Source organism: Pyrus communis, chromosome 16, assembly GCF_963583255.1.
Source record: "Pyrus communis chromosome 16, drPyrComm1.1, whole genome shotgun sequence".
Lineage (NCBI taxonomy): Eukaryota > Viridiplantae > Streptophyta > Magnoliopsida > Rosales > Rosaceae > Pyrus > Pyrus communis.
The window spans coordinates 13,637,472-13,653,285 of record NC_084818.1 but is presented as its reverse complement, the minus strand read 5'-3'; the positions used below and the strand labels follow the sequence as shown (position 1 = coordinate 13,653,285).

At 37.2% G+C, this 15,814-nt stretch overlaps 1 protein-coding gene across 1 annotated transcript; it reads right to left on the bottom strand.

Moving 5' to 3' along the window:
* Window positions 1-14,920: 14,920 nt before the first annotated feature.
* Window positions 14,921-15,814, bottom strand: LOC137719375 (uncharacterized protein At5g65660-like). Its single transcript, XM_068458419.1, has 2 exons — window positions 15,455-15,814; window positions 14,921-15,150 (listed from the first exon to the last, which is right to left on the bottom strand). The coding sequence occupies exons 1-2, from the start codon at window positions 15,683-15,685 to the stop codon at window positions 14,983-14,985; spliced, it is 399 nt and encodes a 132-aa protein (XP_068314520.1). The 5' UTR covers window positions 15,686-15,814; the 3' UTR covers window positions 14,921-14,982.

Genomic DNA, 15,814 nt, shown 5'->3' with positions numbered 1-15,814 from the left:
TGGGGGACCCTTACCTTCATGGACGAGGATGAGCTGCTCGTTCAAAATCCTTGAAGAACGTCTAAGACTCTGAAACCCCTCAACCCCATTGTTCAATCTCAGACATCTCCTCAACCCATGGTGGGATTCACTCGATTTCTTAGAGCTGAGTGGGAGACTCGAAGGACGTACGACACGGTTGCTTCTGGCTGTGGGTTTGGGGGTTTTCGGATTTTCAGACTCCGCAGCGCTCTTTTCCCGGCGAACAAGTCTCTGACTTTTCCAGAGAATCGCCATGGATAGCTCTACTTCTTGAGTTTTCTGGGGTTGAAGAAATCTGGGAGATCTTCGGACAGTTGTGCTCTGTTATGCTATCTTGACTACGAAGGCTCTCACGGGCATTTTCGCAAACACTTGGTGGGGCTTTCTTTTCATGAAAGAGACTTTTTTTTCGGAGGGAAGAGAATTTGAAATTCAAACCTTTACCCTGTTCGGCAGTCGTCGATAGAAATCGTTTTCATAAAGTATTCAATGAAAATAAAAATACTTTAACTTGTTTGGCATGTTTGGTCCGAACCTCATTGTCTCATTACGAATTCACTCAACAGTCGTCGCTCGAGTCCATGTCCGCTTCATCGAGTCCAAGGCCACGTTCTCCTTCTCTCTCTCTCTCTCTCTCTCTCTCTCTCTCTCTCGCTACCCATCCAGGTCACTCTCTCCTCATCGGATAAACTGGGCTTATCCGGTAAGTCGACAAGTATTAAAAAAGAGTGGGTTGGAAACAAGAAACCTTAAACCGATCCGACCAAGTTCTACTTCACAATTCATTCTCTTCCGGGCATGATTTGACAACAACAAATGTTTGAGATTTAAGTAAGAACTCGTTTTGATGAAATTAATTTTGAATTTCAATGTTGGAAGAAGTACTAGAATATTTGCTTTTTGCATAAAGTACTTTAAAGTGCTTTTCTATGATCTAATTGAATTTTTACTACGGATTAGTTTCAAAAATATTTTTACCAAAAGAGCTTTCAATCATTCTAAAAGCAATTCTAAACAAGTCCCAAATATCCTTTAGTTAAATCCTAACCGTTTATTTGTAAAAAAACATGTGGGAGAAAAATTACCGCCTACTTTACTACCCCTCAAATTATCTAAAATTTTGACTTTGCTATCTTTCTTTTTTTTGGTCAAATGGTAAAATTCATTACCAAAGAAGACAAATACAATAAAGGCCCACACACAGGTTAATTACAATAAAAGAAAAGGCCAAAAACACACAAAAGACAAAGCCACAAGGCAAGCCTTGGAGCCCAACCCACAAAAAACAACATTACAAGAAAACCTAAAAAAACTACTATTCCTGTAACTGCAATCGTCGTCACCATCACTAGAAAACGCACTATCCGATGCCTCCCACGAGCACCTTGGATTACGCCATCAAGAATTCCAGAAGTGGTGAAGAACAAAGTTGCCACATCCTCCAAGGACCATCTCAAGTACTGCCACCATGAAACCAAAGAAGCATGCAGGAAGACATAACCCACGAGCAACAACGCCAGTAAAGGCGAACATCGGGAAGGACCAACAAGAGACAACATGGGTGGTGGTGCAAACACCCAAGCCAAAGCTCTACACACCCTCCCATAGATCCGTGACAAATCACGAAAAACAGAGATAGTACCCGAATGGAATTAAGAATGGGCCGAGAAATGATGGAAGGGAATGATGGAGATGTTGAAAGGGAATGGGTTGAGGAGGATGAAGGAAAATGAGGATTGGGAATTAGAGCTCAAAATGGTAAGATTAAAGGCCAAAAGAGAAAAGGGAAGAGAAGATAATGAAAGGCAGGGACGAGGAAAATTGCAAGCTATCAGAAAAGAAAAGAAATGAAGAAGAGACAGAAGAGGCATGCGACTGCCACCGACCCTAGCAGCAGCTAGGGACAGCAGCGATGCAGAGCGATGGAACCAAAGACTACTCACAAGAGGCGATGAGAAATACTCTCACAAAAGGATAGGAGATTTCTCATAGGAGGAGAGAGACTTTGCTATCTTTTTTTGTCTCACTATCATATACTCAAACTATAGTTCTCTAATCACTTTCATGCCTCTGTTAGTTGGACTATTAATTCTTCTGTTAACGATGATGTGGTGGTAACGGAATTCATATATCCCTCACTTATCAGGGTTTAGCCTGAGTCCAAGAACTTTGACGATGTAAGTAAGCTCCAATGAAAGAATATTGGAAGGAAAACATACTTCAAATAGGAACTTGTTCCTATTCAATAGTCAAGAATTCTTGACTGCATCGAGCTGGAACAATCTATTCTTCTGAATACCTTAATTCAACACCAATTTTCTGTTGTTACCATATAGTATTCATCTCTAATCGGTGATAAATAAAGCATTCATACCTTTCATTTTATCTCTCAAAACAGGCTTTCTAGAGACACTCAATAAACAATTTTTGAATGATATGCTAAGGATCCTATAAGTCCAACATCGATTCCTTCAAATATGTCAATGGAGAAATGCATCCAGAGTGAATGTGGTTGATATCTAGTATACAAAAACAAGCAGTTCGCCTCCTTTTGGGCCCATATAACTCAATTTTCATCCATGAACTATTTTTTGCTTGATCCAAGAGTTTCGATGACATTGAAATACCCAAGATCCTGTCCAGATGGAGCAAAATGCAAATCGAGCCTTGATTTTTGCCACAACTATTTGCAAGGAGAAGCTAATTCAAAGGAAACTAAGTCCCTCACAACACGTACAACCATGGGACCTATACCTCCGACACTGTCGCCCGGCACTTGCCAACTCTAACCTCGTTTGATATGCAAGTGGAACGGCTCATGGAATGGCGCCTCACATACGCATTGCCGACTATAAGGTGTGCTATAGCACCAAATGTTTAGGGTTGGACATTCTCGTAGGCATGCATGAATCGGGCCATCGTCAAAGTTGTCGATGTCTTGTCGCTCTCTTAAGGTTGTGGGGATGCTCCAAATTCACTTGTATCGTCGAGTTTTCTTCTACTTTTTTATATAAGGTATATATCCCAACCTTTTAAAATCCTAAGTCTGTCCCTACTTGCAAATTTTCAATCTTTTGATGTGGTTGGTGCTCGTTTAAAAATTATGTTAAAAAATTGCTCAAACATGTGACTTGACTTGATAGTGTGAATTTGAATGCTTTAACTTTTTGTGCATGAATTTTCTAGTTTATCAACTAAAAAAAATCGTGCCCGAATTCATGTCATTGAAAATCATCCCTGGCTAAAAAAAAAAACCCCTTTATAAAGGAGGGGTAAAATGCAAGTGGTTTGTAGCTCAGTTGGTTAAGAACATGCACCCTTACATTCGAGGTCCCGCGTTTAAATTCTCCTCCCCATAGTTTAATGTAGAAATCTTATCATTTGTATTAAAAAAATTTATTTAAAAAAAAAAAAAAAAAAAAAAAAAAGAGGGGTCAAACATTTTCTTTGTTACTTAAACAAACCGTTAATCTTATAATGTCAACTAAATCTTAGGATTAAGATTCTCCATTTTGATGGACCGTTATTATCCTCTCCACTACAAGGCAGCTGTAAGGGCTAAATAATGTGGATTTGCTAACCAAACTTGCAAATTATTAGTTTATTACTTGTTGAGTTAATAAAGTATGGGGAGTACACCTTCAAACGGGAGTTGAAAACAAAGGCATAAGATGTACAACTTTCAGAATCTTCATCTAAGCAGAGTCAAGAAATTAGAGGATGTCTATGTAGGACCAAGTATCCCACTCATGCAACTTGATAAGTTCTTATTAAAATATTATTTGATGAGAATATGCATACTTTCTTTAATAGTCCGTATTACTGAGTGGTACGGAAAATGAATAGTGGAGATTAAAAGTAGAATATCTAAAATTGTGAAAATTAATTATAACAACTAAAACACTCGCAACAAATGATGCATAGTAGTAAAGTCACACCTAGACAACCCATGTAAAATAAGATATCCATTGCAGATTGGAAGCTGCCAGGAGAGCATTTTGGTTGGTATCCACATCTCTTTCGAAAAGAAAAAAAAAATCGCAAGAGAGAAAATTAAAGAAAGAAAATGTTCAATGTTCATTCTTTTTATGACTTAAACCTAACTTTGTACATGGACTTCCACTATTAGTACTATTACTGATCCTTGGACAAAGCAGCCCATGATGGTTTATTTGTGCCTGCAATGCCCCACTACATCAACATCAGCTTATTGAGTTGAGCTTGAAGGAGCAATGACCTAATTTTCCCAAATGGTAATGTTCTCTGCCCTTTTTTCTTGATGCAGTGATGTCCTAATCGGGCTTGTTTTCATTTTCTTTTCAAATCCAACTTTTAACCTCGCAATAGAAAGGCGAGCGTTATTTAGTATGAAATGATTGTCAAAAGGGAAAGTCTAACTGTTGCTAGTTGCTGATATTCACTGTGCTCAACTTCAACATGCATCAATAATTGTCGATTCTTTACGCTCATTAATTAGGAATAAGATTCACTCCAGGCTCTATGTCTGGAACCTGCAAATCGAGATTCAAAAGTGAGAAGAGATCCGTGTTGTTCCCCTTATGAGGAGATTTTTTTATTTATGGAAGACTCGTTTGAGTTCATGAAGGAATGTAGTTCAATTTCTTAATTTTGATTACTTAATCTTGATGATTGTACCAAGATACAAATTTGAACTAATTTCAAGGATGTACTGCTGAAGCAACTTCTTTATTCATGTAGTCGTGAAACATGCATGCAGCTCTTAATTTCCATGGACCATGTTTTACTATAGAATAATGAGAACTTTAACGAAAAACTTCTAGTAATGTTCACTTTAATGAAAAATCACGTTTTTACATTAAAAATCAATCATGGTACTATTTACTTTACCATTTATTTTGTCCTTATCGTTAAAACTCAAAGTTTTCAAATTCTTATTATTAGTTTTCTTTATAATAATTGTACTATAGCAGACATTAACGAGATCCAATCCAATCCAAGAATATATTAGCCATTCTTTTAATCTTTTCTTTTACCTTTCCGTCAATTGACTCAATTATGCCATCTCCCAGTACTCCCACCATGTTTAAAGCAGTGATTATAAAAGATTTGATTCAGGAGATGGCTAATCTCATGTGTGATGGCCTATATATAAGAACAAAAACAAAAAATGCACGTTACATCAGCAGGCACTGTTGAGATAAACCCACTACGGATTCCACTAATAGTTGTCCATCAAATGCTTCTCTGTACTGTCCCCATGTGATTTTAGTGCAATTTGGGACCCGAGAATGCATATATATATGTAGCTTGCTTATCATCCGTACGTTTACGAACCCTACTACTTTTCACTTGATTTTCTTCGAGAGAGTATATATATTTGGTGGTATGGAAGGACAAATCTGAAATGAGATATCTTAAGAAAAAAATGGTGTGTTGAGCAGTTGGTTTGTACGGAGTCACTTGGATCATCATGGCATACAAAAAGGTTTACCAACAACTATATATGTAATAATGTAAAAATGTGTGGGAGTCATATTTTACGGTGAATTTTGATCCGAGTGCATTTTCTTCAAAGCTACAAAGTGGTTTGAAAGTTTCATCTCCAGTAAAACATTATTCATGCACTAATAAGCACATAATTAGCACACCACGACATAACAGCACACAAGATCAAAGATACAATATTTACAAAATATATTAGTTGACTGATAACGAGTGAGAGTCAAACATGAGACACAAGTTTACGACAAATATACGGATCCACAACATTTCAAAAATATAGAAAAGAGTGGGAAAATGTGAGATTTCTCATATGGTAAGGGTGCAGAGATATTTATTTGGGCCCCAAAAATCCCCTATGCCCTAGGGGAGAGAATGTGGGTGGAGATATGTTGTTTGTGTAAAAAGACTAAAGAATGTGATGGAATTGTTTTTTCTGAAAATATGAGTACACCTCTTTAAATTCAATTTTCTTTAATTAAAACCCATCATGATAAATTTTTCTAACAAAAGCCCAATGACTAGGCTCCAAATAAGCAATATTCATAATTAAGTTTGACTTGGCAAAATTTGTATTTTTTGATGTCTAAATTACCCCTAATAACACTTACTTTGGATCTCTCACTTATTATCTACATTTATTTTACATTATTTCATTCAATTAAATGTTCAAATACCTTATGGGGATTTGGAAAAAAAAATTTAAATGTCATGATTCCTATGCATTTAATAGCAAAAATTTACATGATACCAATGTTCCTTATATAGTTGTTTTCACATGATGCTAACAAGTAAATTAGTATATCCTACAATTTATTTTATTCAAAATTATCAATATTTTAAATGTAACATAGGTAAATTATTTTGCACAACATATATAACAATATAAGTTCCTAGTAAATTATGTGATGATACATTCAAAATAATTTACCTGCAAAATAAATAAATATTTTTTATTCAAAATTAATTAAATGCCAATATTTTGCATATATATATGTATATATATATATATATATAAAACAATTTACCTACATGCAAAATAATTTACCTACAAAATAAAAGAATGTCAATTGATTGCACACTCTATATAATAATAACAAAATGTGGCTAGTATATATGTAATATCACATGAAAAATAATTTACCTACAAAATAAATAAATGTTTTTAGCCAATTGATTCAAATTAATTATGTCACATCCCGGCCCGGGCGGGACCACTTCCCCGGCCCGACTCCACCACCGTGGCACGATATTGTCCGCTTTGGGCTTACCATTCCCTCACGGTTTTGTCCCGGGCCAGGATGTAATAATTTGGTATCAGAGTCTAACCCTGGTCGTGATGTGCCGACGAGGACGTCGGGCCCCTAAGGGGGGTGGATTGTATTTGTCACATCCCAACCCGGGAGGGACCACTTCCCGGGCCCGCTCCACTACCGTAGCACGATATTGTCCGCTTTGGGCTTACCATTCCCTCACGGTTTTGTTTTTGGGAACTCACGAGCAACTTCCCAGTGGGTCACCCATCATGGGATTGCTCTAGCCCTCTTCTCGCTTAACTTCGGAGTTCCAACGGAACCCGAAGCCAGTGAGCTCCCAAAAGGCCTCGTGCTAAGTAGGGATAGGATATACATATAAGGATCACTCCCCTGGGCGATGTGGGATGTCACAATCCACCCCCCTTAAGGGCCCGACGTCCTCGTCGGCACACCACGGCCAGGGTTAGGCTCTGATACCAAATTGTCACATCCCGGCCCGGGCGGGACTACTTCCCGGGCCCGACTCCACTACCGTAGCACGATATTGTCCGCTTTGGGCTTACCATTCCCTCACGGATTTGTTTTTGGGAACTCACGAGCAACTTCCCAGTGGGTCACCCATCATGGGATTGCTCTAGCCCCCTTCTCGCTTAACTTCGGAGTTCCCACGGAACCCGAAGCCAGTGAGCTCCCAAAAGGCCTCGTGCTAGGTAGGGATGAGAAAATACATATAAGGATCACTCCCCTAGGCGATGTGGGATGTCACAATCCACCCCCCTTAGGGGCCCGACGTCCTCGTCGGCACACCACGGCCAGGGTTAGGCTCTGATACCAAATTGTCACATCCCGGCCCGGGACGGAACCACTTCCCGGGCCCAACTCCACCACCGTAGCACGATATTGTTCGCTTTGGGCTTACCATTCCCTCATGGTTTTGTTTTTGGGAACTCACGAGCAACTTCCCAGTGGGTCACCCATCATGGGATTGCTCTAGCCCCCTTCTCGCTTAACTTCGGAGTTCCCACGGAACCCGAAGCCAGTGAGCTCCCAAAAGGCCTCGTGCTAGGTAGGGATGAGAAAATACATATAAGGATCACTCCCCTAGACGATGTGGGATGTCACAAATTAATTGCATATTATTTTACATAAAAATATAGATAAATTATTTGTACGCATATATATAATTTTAACAAAATGTGTCTAATACATACATGCAAAATAATTTACCTACAATGATTGTCAAACAAATAAAAGAAATGAAACATATGATGGTAAGAGAAGTATAAAGTAGATCATTTTATAATAATAAGGCACTTATTTCTCACAATTATGGTGAATAATTAAATTCATTAACATAATTAGAGTGTTGTGGCACAATTGTAAATAGTTTGAAAATAAGAGGTATTTATTTGTTTACATGGCAGTCTACTTCAAATTTGAGTTTTATTTCGATGTTTAAAATGAGATGGATTTTTGTAAGAAAATAAGTGTGCATGGGCTTATATCTAAATAACCCTTGTATTTTTCACAACATACCAAGTATTTGCCCACTAGCTAGCTTGTTTGTGATTGCGACGAACACTCCTGAAAATGCCACTGTTGCTGAAAGATCGAAATGAACTGGAAAAGTGAGATGGCTCTGGCACTAACGACGACAACAGAGAGAGAGAGAGAGAGAGAGAGAGAGCGCGTGTGTCTGTGTGTGTGTACAAAGTTTCAGTACAGAGAAGAAAAACGTCGTGAGTTTGTCATGGATATTATGGATATATTTGAAGTTAGAAAGCACCATGGTCCATGGAAACAGTGAAATTAGGACATGAAAATAAAAGATGATCAGTGTGGGGCTAATAAAAATTGAGTGGTTGAAGAATGAAATGTAAGATAGTCTTTGTTGGTCATCATGCTCTTTGGGGTCTTGGAATATCATTTTCCGTGACGTCAAATTAATTGGTTAATGAATTAAATTTTTTAATTTCCTTGAAATTTCTCACCTTATGTTGCATGTCAACACAAATTGGATGACGTGAAGTATGCATGGTTGTTTGGACTTCACACATGAAACAATCTGCTTTCATGTTATAAAGAAAGTTGACGTTTCACAATAAAACTAATTAGTAATATGGGAGTAGCCCAGTTACTTATAAGCACATTCAAGGTTCCTCTTTTTCCCGATGTGAAATTCATACTCTTACCAATGTTAACATGTCATTTTTCTCTTTTCCGCATATTTGTGCTTATTTTTATCTTTTAGTTCTCTTTTGATTTATTAAATTCAAATGCCTGAAATAAATAAGAATGCACGAAGAAAAAATATGGAAAATCTTTTCCCTCTCGAATTTCTTTTGGTTGTGGTGTTTATTCTTAAAAAATAACCACCATAAGCATCATGATTCATACATTTAATATATTGCTAGGCATGCATATCATTACTCACATTAAAATAAAGAATAAGACTAATGTATTTGTACCACATATTCCAAATACTAGTAATGATGTAAAGAGAAATCTCACATATATGCCTAGATCTTATTAGATATTAACAACATAGGTGGAGTTCGTAAGTGTGACTCAACTATTGTACTCTGAAAAAAATTATAAAGCATAAAACGCGTACCAAACGTGGTTGGAAAGATTCTTCAATCGTAATCACTAATTTAATACTTACAAAGGAAAAAAAAAAGTAATTCTTGTGCCCTAAGCAATTGGATATTCATGCACTGTGTGATCCACCCTAAACAGCAAGTTCCACGCATATTTTTGTGAGATTCATGCTCGTTGCGTTTTGGAGAGAACATTTTTCTCCATCAAACCATTGACTCGTGTACAAACTGTGATTTCTGCAAATTCAAAGTAGCTTATCTACAATTGGTTTGCTCAATTTGGGTGGTTTGCACATGCTCGGGTAGATAATGTATTCACAACATATTCTCATCATATAAATATTATATAGATAGTGTATCGTTATTATATTGTTATTATGCTGTTAATATGCCATGGCCACAAACAATGCACAACCCAAATGCGCAAGTGAACATTTCTGTATCTAGAATTATCCCTTGTGTTTTAATGTGTACAGTTGGACGTTTATGTTTCAAACCGAAGCCTGATCACATCGATCCATACCTAAATGACTTTGATAAAAAATAAAAAATAAAAAAAAAAACAACAGAATTAAGGACATGAAGAATGAGAATTAGAGAGAGTGCTCTCAGATTGTCACTATACATTAGCCTGTATTGCAACATAATTGTATGCCTTGTCTAGTTTATTATTTATAAGCTGGTAGTGGTGCTCGTTGGTCTTGATTGGGTGCTTTTACGATGGTGCAACAAATACACATTTCGGCTTAAAATCGGTCGTCTCTAGCCATGTAAATTGAGTGACTGAAGAGTAGAGTATTGGTCCTGAAAACAAAAGTTAACTACTGATTTGTTCTCCCTTTATGTAAGATTTAATTAGACCACCAATGTACTTTCTGCTTAGAAGGATATCTAGACCATATGGGAATCCTCTTCAGATTCTCTTTGTGAAGATCCGGAAATCTTCAAACTGTGTCCGTTCATCGTATATTGTACGGTCAATTTTTGTCAGATATTGTTTACATTTAATTTTAAATAAAAATATTTAAAATAATTTCTGACCGCATGATTTACGATGAATGGATAAGATTTGAGAATTCATAATCCTCACAAGAGGATCCTCGTTCATCTAGATCAAGTCGTTGAAAGATTTTGACGTACTTATCACTTGTCAGCCATCGTTAACAAGGCAAATATGCTTGACATTTAACCATGGCGTGCTCCCAATAATAAAGCAAACCTTCCAAAGAAACATGGAATTCTTCAATTGGCTGAATATACTAATTTAGTGGCCATTTCTATCATTTATACCAGACTGGAATGTGGTTATATGTACTTTGAAGGAGGATTCTCTCCGGATCCTTTTTGTGAGGATTCTCAAAATCCTCAAATCTTATCTATTTATCGAATATTATGCTGTCAGAAATCATGTTAAATACTTTTATTTTAAATTAAATATGAATAGTACTTGACGAAAACTGATCGCAGAATATACGATGGACGGACACAATTTGAGAATCCCCAAAATCCTCATAAAGAGAATCCTCCTGGATGTACTTTAATCATGAGATGGGGTTTTATATATTTTATATAATTGTCTCCACTTGACCTCTACTCATGCAGATAATATACATTTCACATCAAGTTTGAAAAGAGTTTTTGGGAACTTAATACTACGATTTAGTGATTTTTTTTACTTATAACTGAGAGGTCTAAGGTTCGACTCATGTTTAATGAGTTCGATATCAAATGATTGTCTCATTATATGGCTTAGTCAAAATCTCTCACTTGATGTATATTTATCGTTATTCAAACAAACTTCAATGATCTGAACAATTAATTTTTCAAGTTGCGTGTCATACATCATCCTTGAAAAATATTAGTCAAAACGGAAAATATTTGAGGCATCTAATTGACTTCAAAGAAATTGATGAACATTTTGTTCTAAGAAATATTGAAATTTTATTGTAACAATTAAAAGGGCAATTGGTTTTGGATTAAATTGAGTTTTTGTAAATATGAGACTCGCAAAATAAACAATTTAGGTCATTAAAATTCGATGTGATTGAGTCCCACAACTAATCTTCACTTTTTTTAAAAAAAAAATAGTGATCCATTCCATTATAGGACATGTATATATACAAAACCCTTAATGGAAGATATCTCCATTTAATAATAAAAAATAAAAAATAAGGGAATTAGTGGTGGGGCTCACACGACATCGAACGTCAAAGATTCAAGTTACACCTTATAGATTATCCTTGCAAAATATTAGCCAAATATAAAATATTCCAGGCATCTAATTAATTTCAAAGAAATTAACGAACACTATGTTATAAGAAACATTGAAATTTCATTGTGACAATTAAATAGGCAAATGGTTTCAGATTAAATTGAAATTTTTCAAAGATGATCTATGAATTGAGACTTTTAAACTAAACGGTTCGGATCATTGAAGTTCGATATGGTCTATGCCCTACAACTAATCCCATTTGTAAGTTATATTCACTAGATTACTTTTAAATATATTTTTATACACACTTAAGAAAGAACATAGGGATTTAGGACTAAAATATTATATTTGAGTTTTGATATGAGAAAAAAGTCTCTCCAATGTACATTACTCTTAAAAATTCATATTTGAATTTGTAACATCCCACATCGTCCAGGGGAGTGGATCATGTAAGCCTTATATGTATATTCTCATCTGTACCTAGCACGAGGCTTTTTGGGAGCTCACTGGCTTCGGGTTCCATAGGAACTCCGAAGCGCGCGAGAGCATTCCCAGGATGGATGACCCACTAGGAAGTTCTCGTGTGAGTTCCTAGAAACAAAACCGTGAGGGCGTGGTCGAGGCCCAAAACGGACAATATCGTGCTATGGTGGTGTCGAGCCCGGGATGTGGTGGGGGCCCTGGCCAGGATGTGACAATTTGGTATCAAAGTCAATCCCTGGCCGGAAGTGTACCGACGAGGACGTCGGGCCCCTAAGGGCGGTGGATTGTAAGATCCCACATCGCCCAGGGAGTGGATCATGTAAGCCTTATATGTATATTTCCATCTCTACCAAGCACGAGGCCTTTTGGGAGCTCACTGGCTTCGGGTTCCGTAGGAACTCCGAAGTTAAGCGAGTTCGCGTGAGAGCGTTCCCAGGATGGATGACCCATTGGGAAGTTCTCGTGTGAGTTCCCAGAAACAAAACCGTGAGGGCATGGTCAGGGCCCGAAGCGGACAATATCGTGCTACAGTGGTGTCAAGCCCGAGATGTGGTGAGGGCCCAAGCCGGGATGTGACAGAATTTCCCACAAAAGTGACTCATATTTTAGTTTCAATATGAGATTTGAGTCAAGGTGGAGTCTATGCCAACAAGGATTAATTTTATTCAACCAAGACCTCCAATGCACAATTTTGAGTTGATTCCATTTTTTTGCTTCTTGAGAATATATTAAAATATAGGTCTAAGAATATAAATCTTTGCATTGGAAGAGAAAACCAAAATACACAAACTCACCACACTTTTAAGACCCAAATATAGTTAAGAGCATCCCCAGCGACTCAAATCTTAAATTTATATTCTTATATTTGAGCGCAAAAAAGGTGGTGAGTTTGAGAAATTTGATTTTCTTCTTTAATGCAAAGACTTATACTCTTATACTTATATTCTTATCTTTTGAATTTTAAGATTTGAGTTTTTACTTGGAGGAGAAAACATGGGATTCAAAATTAGAATTTGAGTTTTAAAAATTTGAGTATAAGCATTGGAAATCATTGGATATAAACTCAAATCTTATTTTTCTTGGTTGTGGAATATGTTTCTTTGTTGGCATAGCCTTCACCTTAGACTCAAATCTCTTATTAAACTCAAACTTAAATCTCATTTTGGCCGGAAACTTAAACTTAGATCTAAATATCACCTCGGTTTGCATGTTCTAATAAGTAGTTGGACTACTTTTTATATCGTCAATTAATTTTATGGTGAAATCTCGACTTTTTCGCCCTAGAGGCGTTCCAAGGTGGGATCTTTGTCGATCCCATGTTAAAAATCTCCAATAAAGTAAAACCCAAATGGCCGATTCCGCAGATTCGGACGTTCATGGCGTGGTTGCTGCCGAGATTGGCGACTTCCCCACCGCCAATCTGACGTGGAAGTCGATGAAGGTGAAGGAGAAGAAGATTGGGGTGGATATTAATCCAGCAATGTACCACGGAAGCCTAGTTTAGGGACGGTGGTGGAGCTTTTGAGAATGACGGATTAGGATTGACAGATTGCAAGGGAGAGGAGTGGGCGGAGGGAGAGGAAAATTAATGTTTTTTTTAATAATTTATTATTCTTTTAGAAACAGTTAATATTACAGTTTAACTATGATTTGGTGAGAGAACACGTGACAAGCTATCAGAGAGAGGTAAGCACTCACCAAAGTTAGTAATGGTAAACAAAAATGCTCCCAATTTTAAGTCCTAAATTTCCGATACATTGGAGATGCTCTAAGAATATAAGTGAATGGTTTGCGGTTCAACTAATGATGGCTCTTACTTTTGAAATATTACTCACTCTTACTTTGATTTATTTTTAAAATTTGGTTGGTTTGGTTTCATTACCGGTTCAAAACTTATGAACATATTTGACTTCCGGCCGGTTCGGTTGGTTCAAGAGGTCCTTCAGTTTGAAATTTCAACCGTACTTAAGAGGCAACACTAATGTCACTTAATACTATGGTGTAGTGATATTTTTCTTCATTTGTAAATGAGAAGTCTTAGATTCGATTCTCTCTAAAAGCGAATTTGAACCATATTATTGCTAGCCCATTATAAAATTTAGCTCATCTCCCTTCTCTTAATGTAAATAATATCGTTTATATTAAAAAAAAAACAAAAAAAACAAAAAAAAACAACACTAAAGATTTTAAAACTAGTAGAAATAAAAAGTCTAGTGCCACAAAGCCATTATAGGATGGTGGATGATATGAATGGTAGATTGATTTTAGTTTTCTCCTCCCATATATTTATATAGTATATCAATCTGCAATATATTACTCTCCAAATCCAAAAGCTGGTGTTCCCTTCAACTTCAAGCCTGCCAAGCTGCCTTTTCAAGTTAACTCCACTTGGCAATCCAAGTCTGAGTTGGATATTTTGGCAGCATATCATTACCGCACCGAATCCGAATGGTTCCACTTCCATTTTAATCACCATCAGTTAGGTCTTTCGAAAATGTTAATCAACATTCGTAGTACTTAAAAGGATATGCCCAGTTTGCTACAAAGCCCCGGAAAAAGAAAGTACAGCAACTAGCAACGCACTCAATTAACACACACTTGCACCCAAAAAAATGATTACTTTGCCAAATAGTGGCGATTGTATTCGACTTTGCCAAATCTAATAAAAAATCCGTAATGGACGCAAGTGATGGATTGCCTTATGGCTAAAGCTTTTCTTTTTTAACCGTTGTGTTTTAAGTTTAAATCTTTCACTTTATTTAGTGTAGAATATCGCTATTAAAGATAAAAATAAAGCAAGTAATGATAGTGGAAAATTTGTGATTATCTCTCTGTCTTATAAAAAAACTGAGCTACAAATGTAATTGAATGGTAGATATTATATATCATTACGTAATATGTACAAGACACCGAATGATTAACAAATTTGCTAATACAGAGGCACGGGAAATCGAGGTGGCTTGGGCTGCTTCTGCACCTTCACTGCAATCTTGTCATCTCTCGGAGGTTCTCGAGGACATGGCAATGCCATAAACTTTGGAATCTGGTCCCCTGCCATTATCACCGGCAAGCTTTGCCTCTGCTTCTGCTTCAAATCCTAATTAAGAAATAACTAACATCATTAATCTCTTCAATATAAAAGAAAACAAAAACAGGGTAATGTTCTGTTTTTGATATCCGACATGTTATGATATAAACCGTTCATATTCACGATCTGACAACATATAATACGACATGTTATGATGAAAGACTTGAATCTAAATTATTATTTAAATTTACAGTCTAAAAAAGTAACATAGTTAGGGGGGGGGAGGGGGGGGGGGGGGGAGAGAGAGAGAGGGAAGTAATGATAAAGTAAAATTACTGAACTATTGAACTACTGAAAGTAATTAATTAGTTACCATGTGGGCAGGTTTAGATTTGGTGGGAGATGGCGGTTCGACGTCGGCCTCGGGGTCAGCGTCTTGGTTGAAAGATCTACGGAGTGATCTGAGCTTGTCCCAGTGGTAGCAGCACGAGAAGATTCCACTGAGGCTAAATATGATGATCAAGAGGAGAGCCGTGCCAAGAGGGAAGCCCAAGGACGGCCGTGATGCATCCACGTGGGGTGGTGAAAAATCCGGGCTCTCCATCGCTTGAATCCGATGATGACAACAACGGTGGCGGCTGTGACGGTGGCGGTGATTGTCCTCTTCCTTCACTCATGCGTTGAGGAGGACCCAGACGAGCCAGAGTTGTTGGGTTAAGGAATTGGGATTTTG

What these genes read in the sequence shown, in the direction of transcription:
- LOC137719375 (XM_068458419.1), bottom strand. Translation starts at nt 15,685, where the DNA reads ATGGAGAGCCCGGATTTTTCACCACCCCACGTGGATGCATCACGGCCG. An exon ending in AATCTAAACCTGCCCACATG is followed by an intron (nt 15,151 to 15,454) that starts GTAACTAATTAA and finishes TTTCTTAATTAG; the next exon opens with GATTTGAAGCAGAAGCAGAG.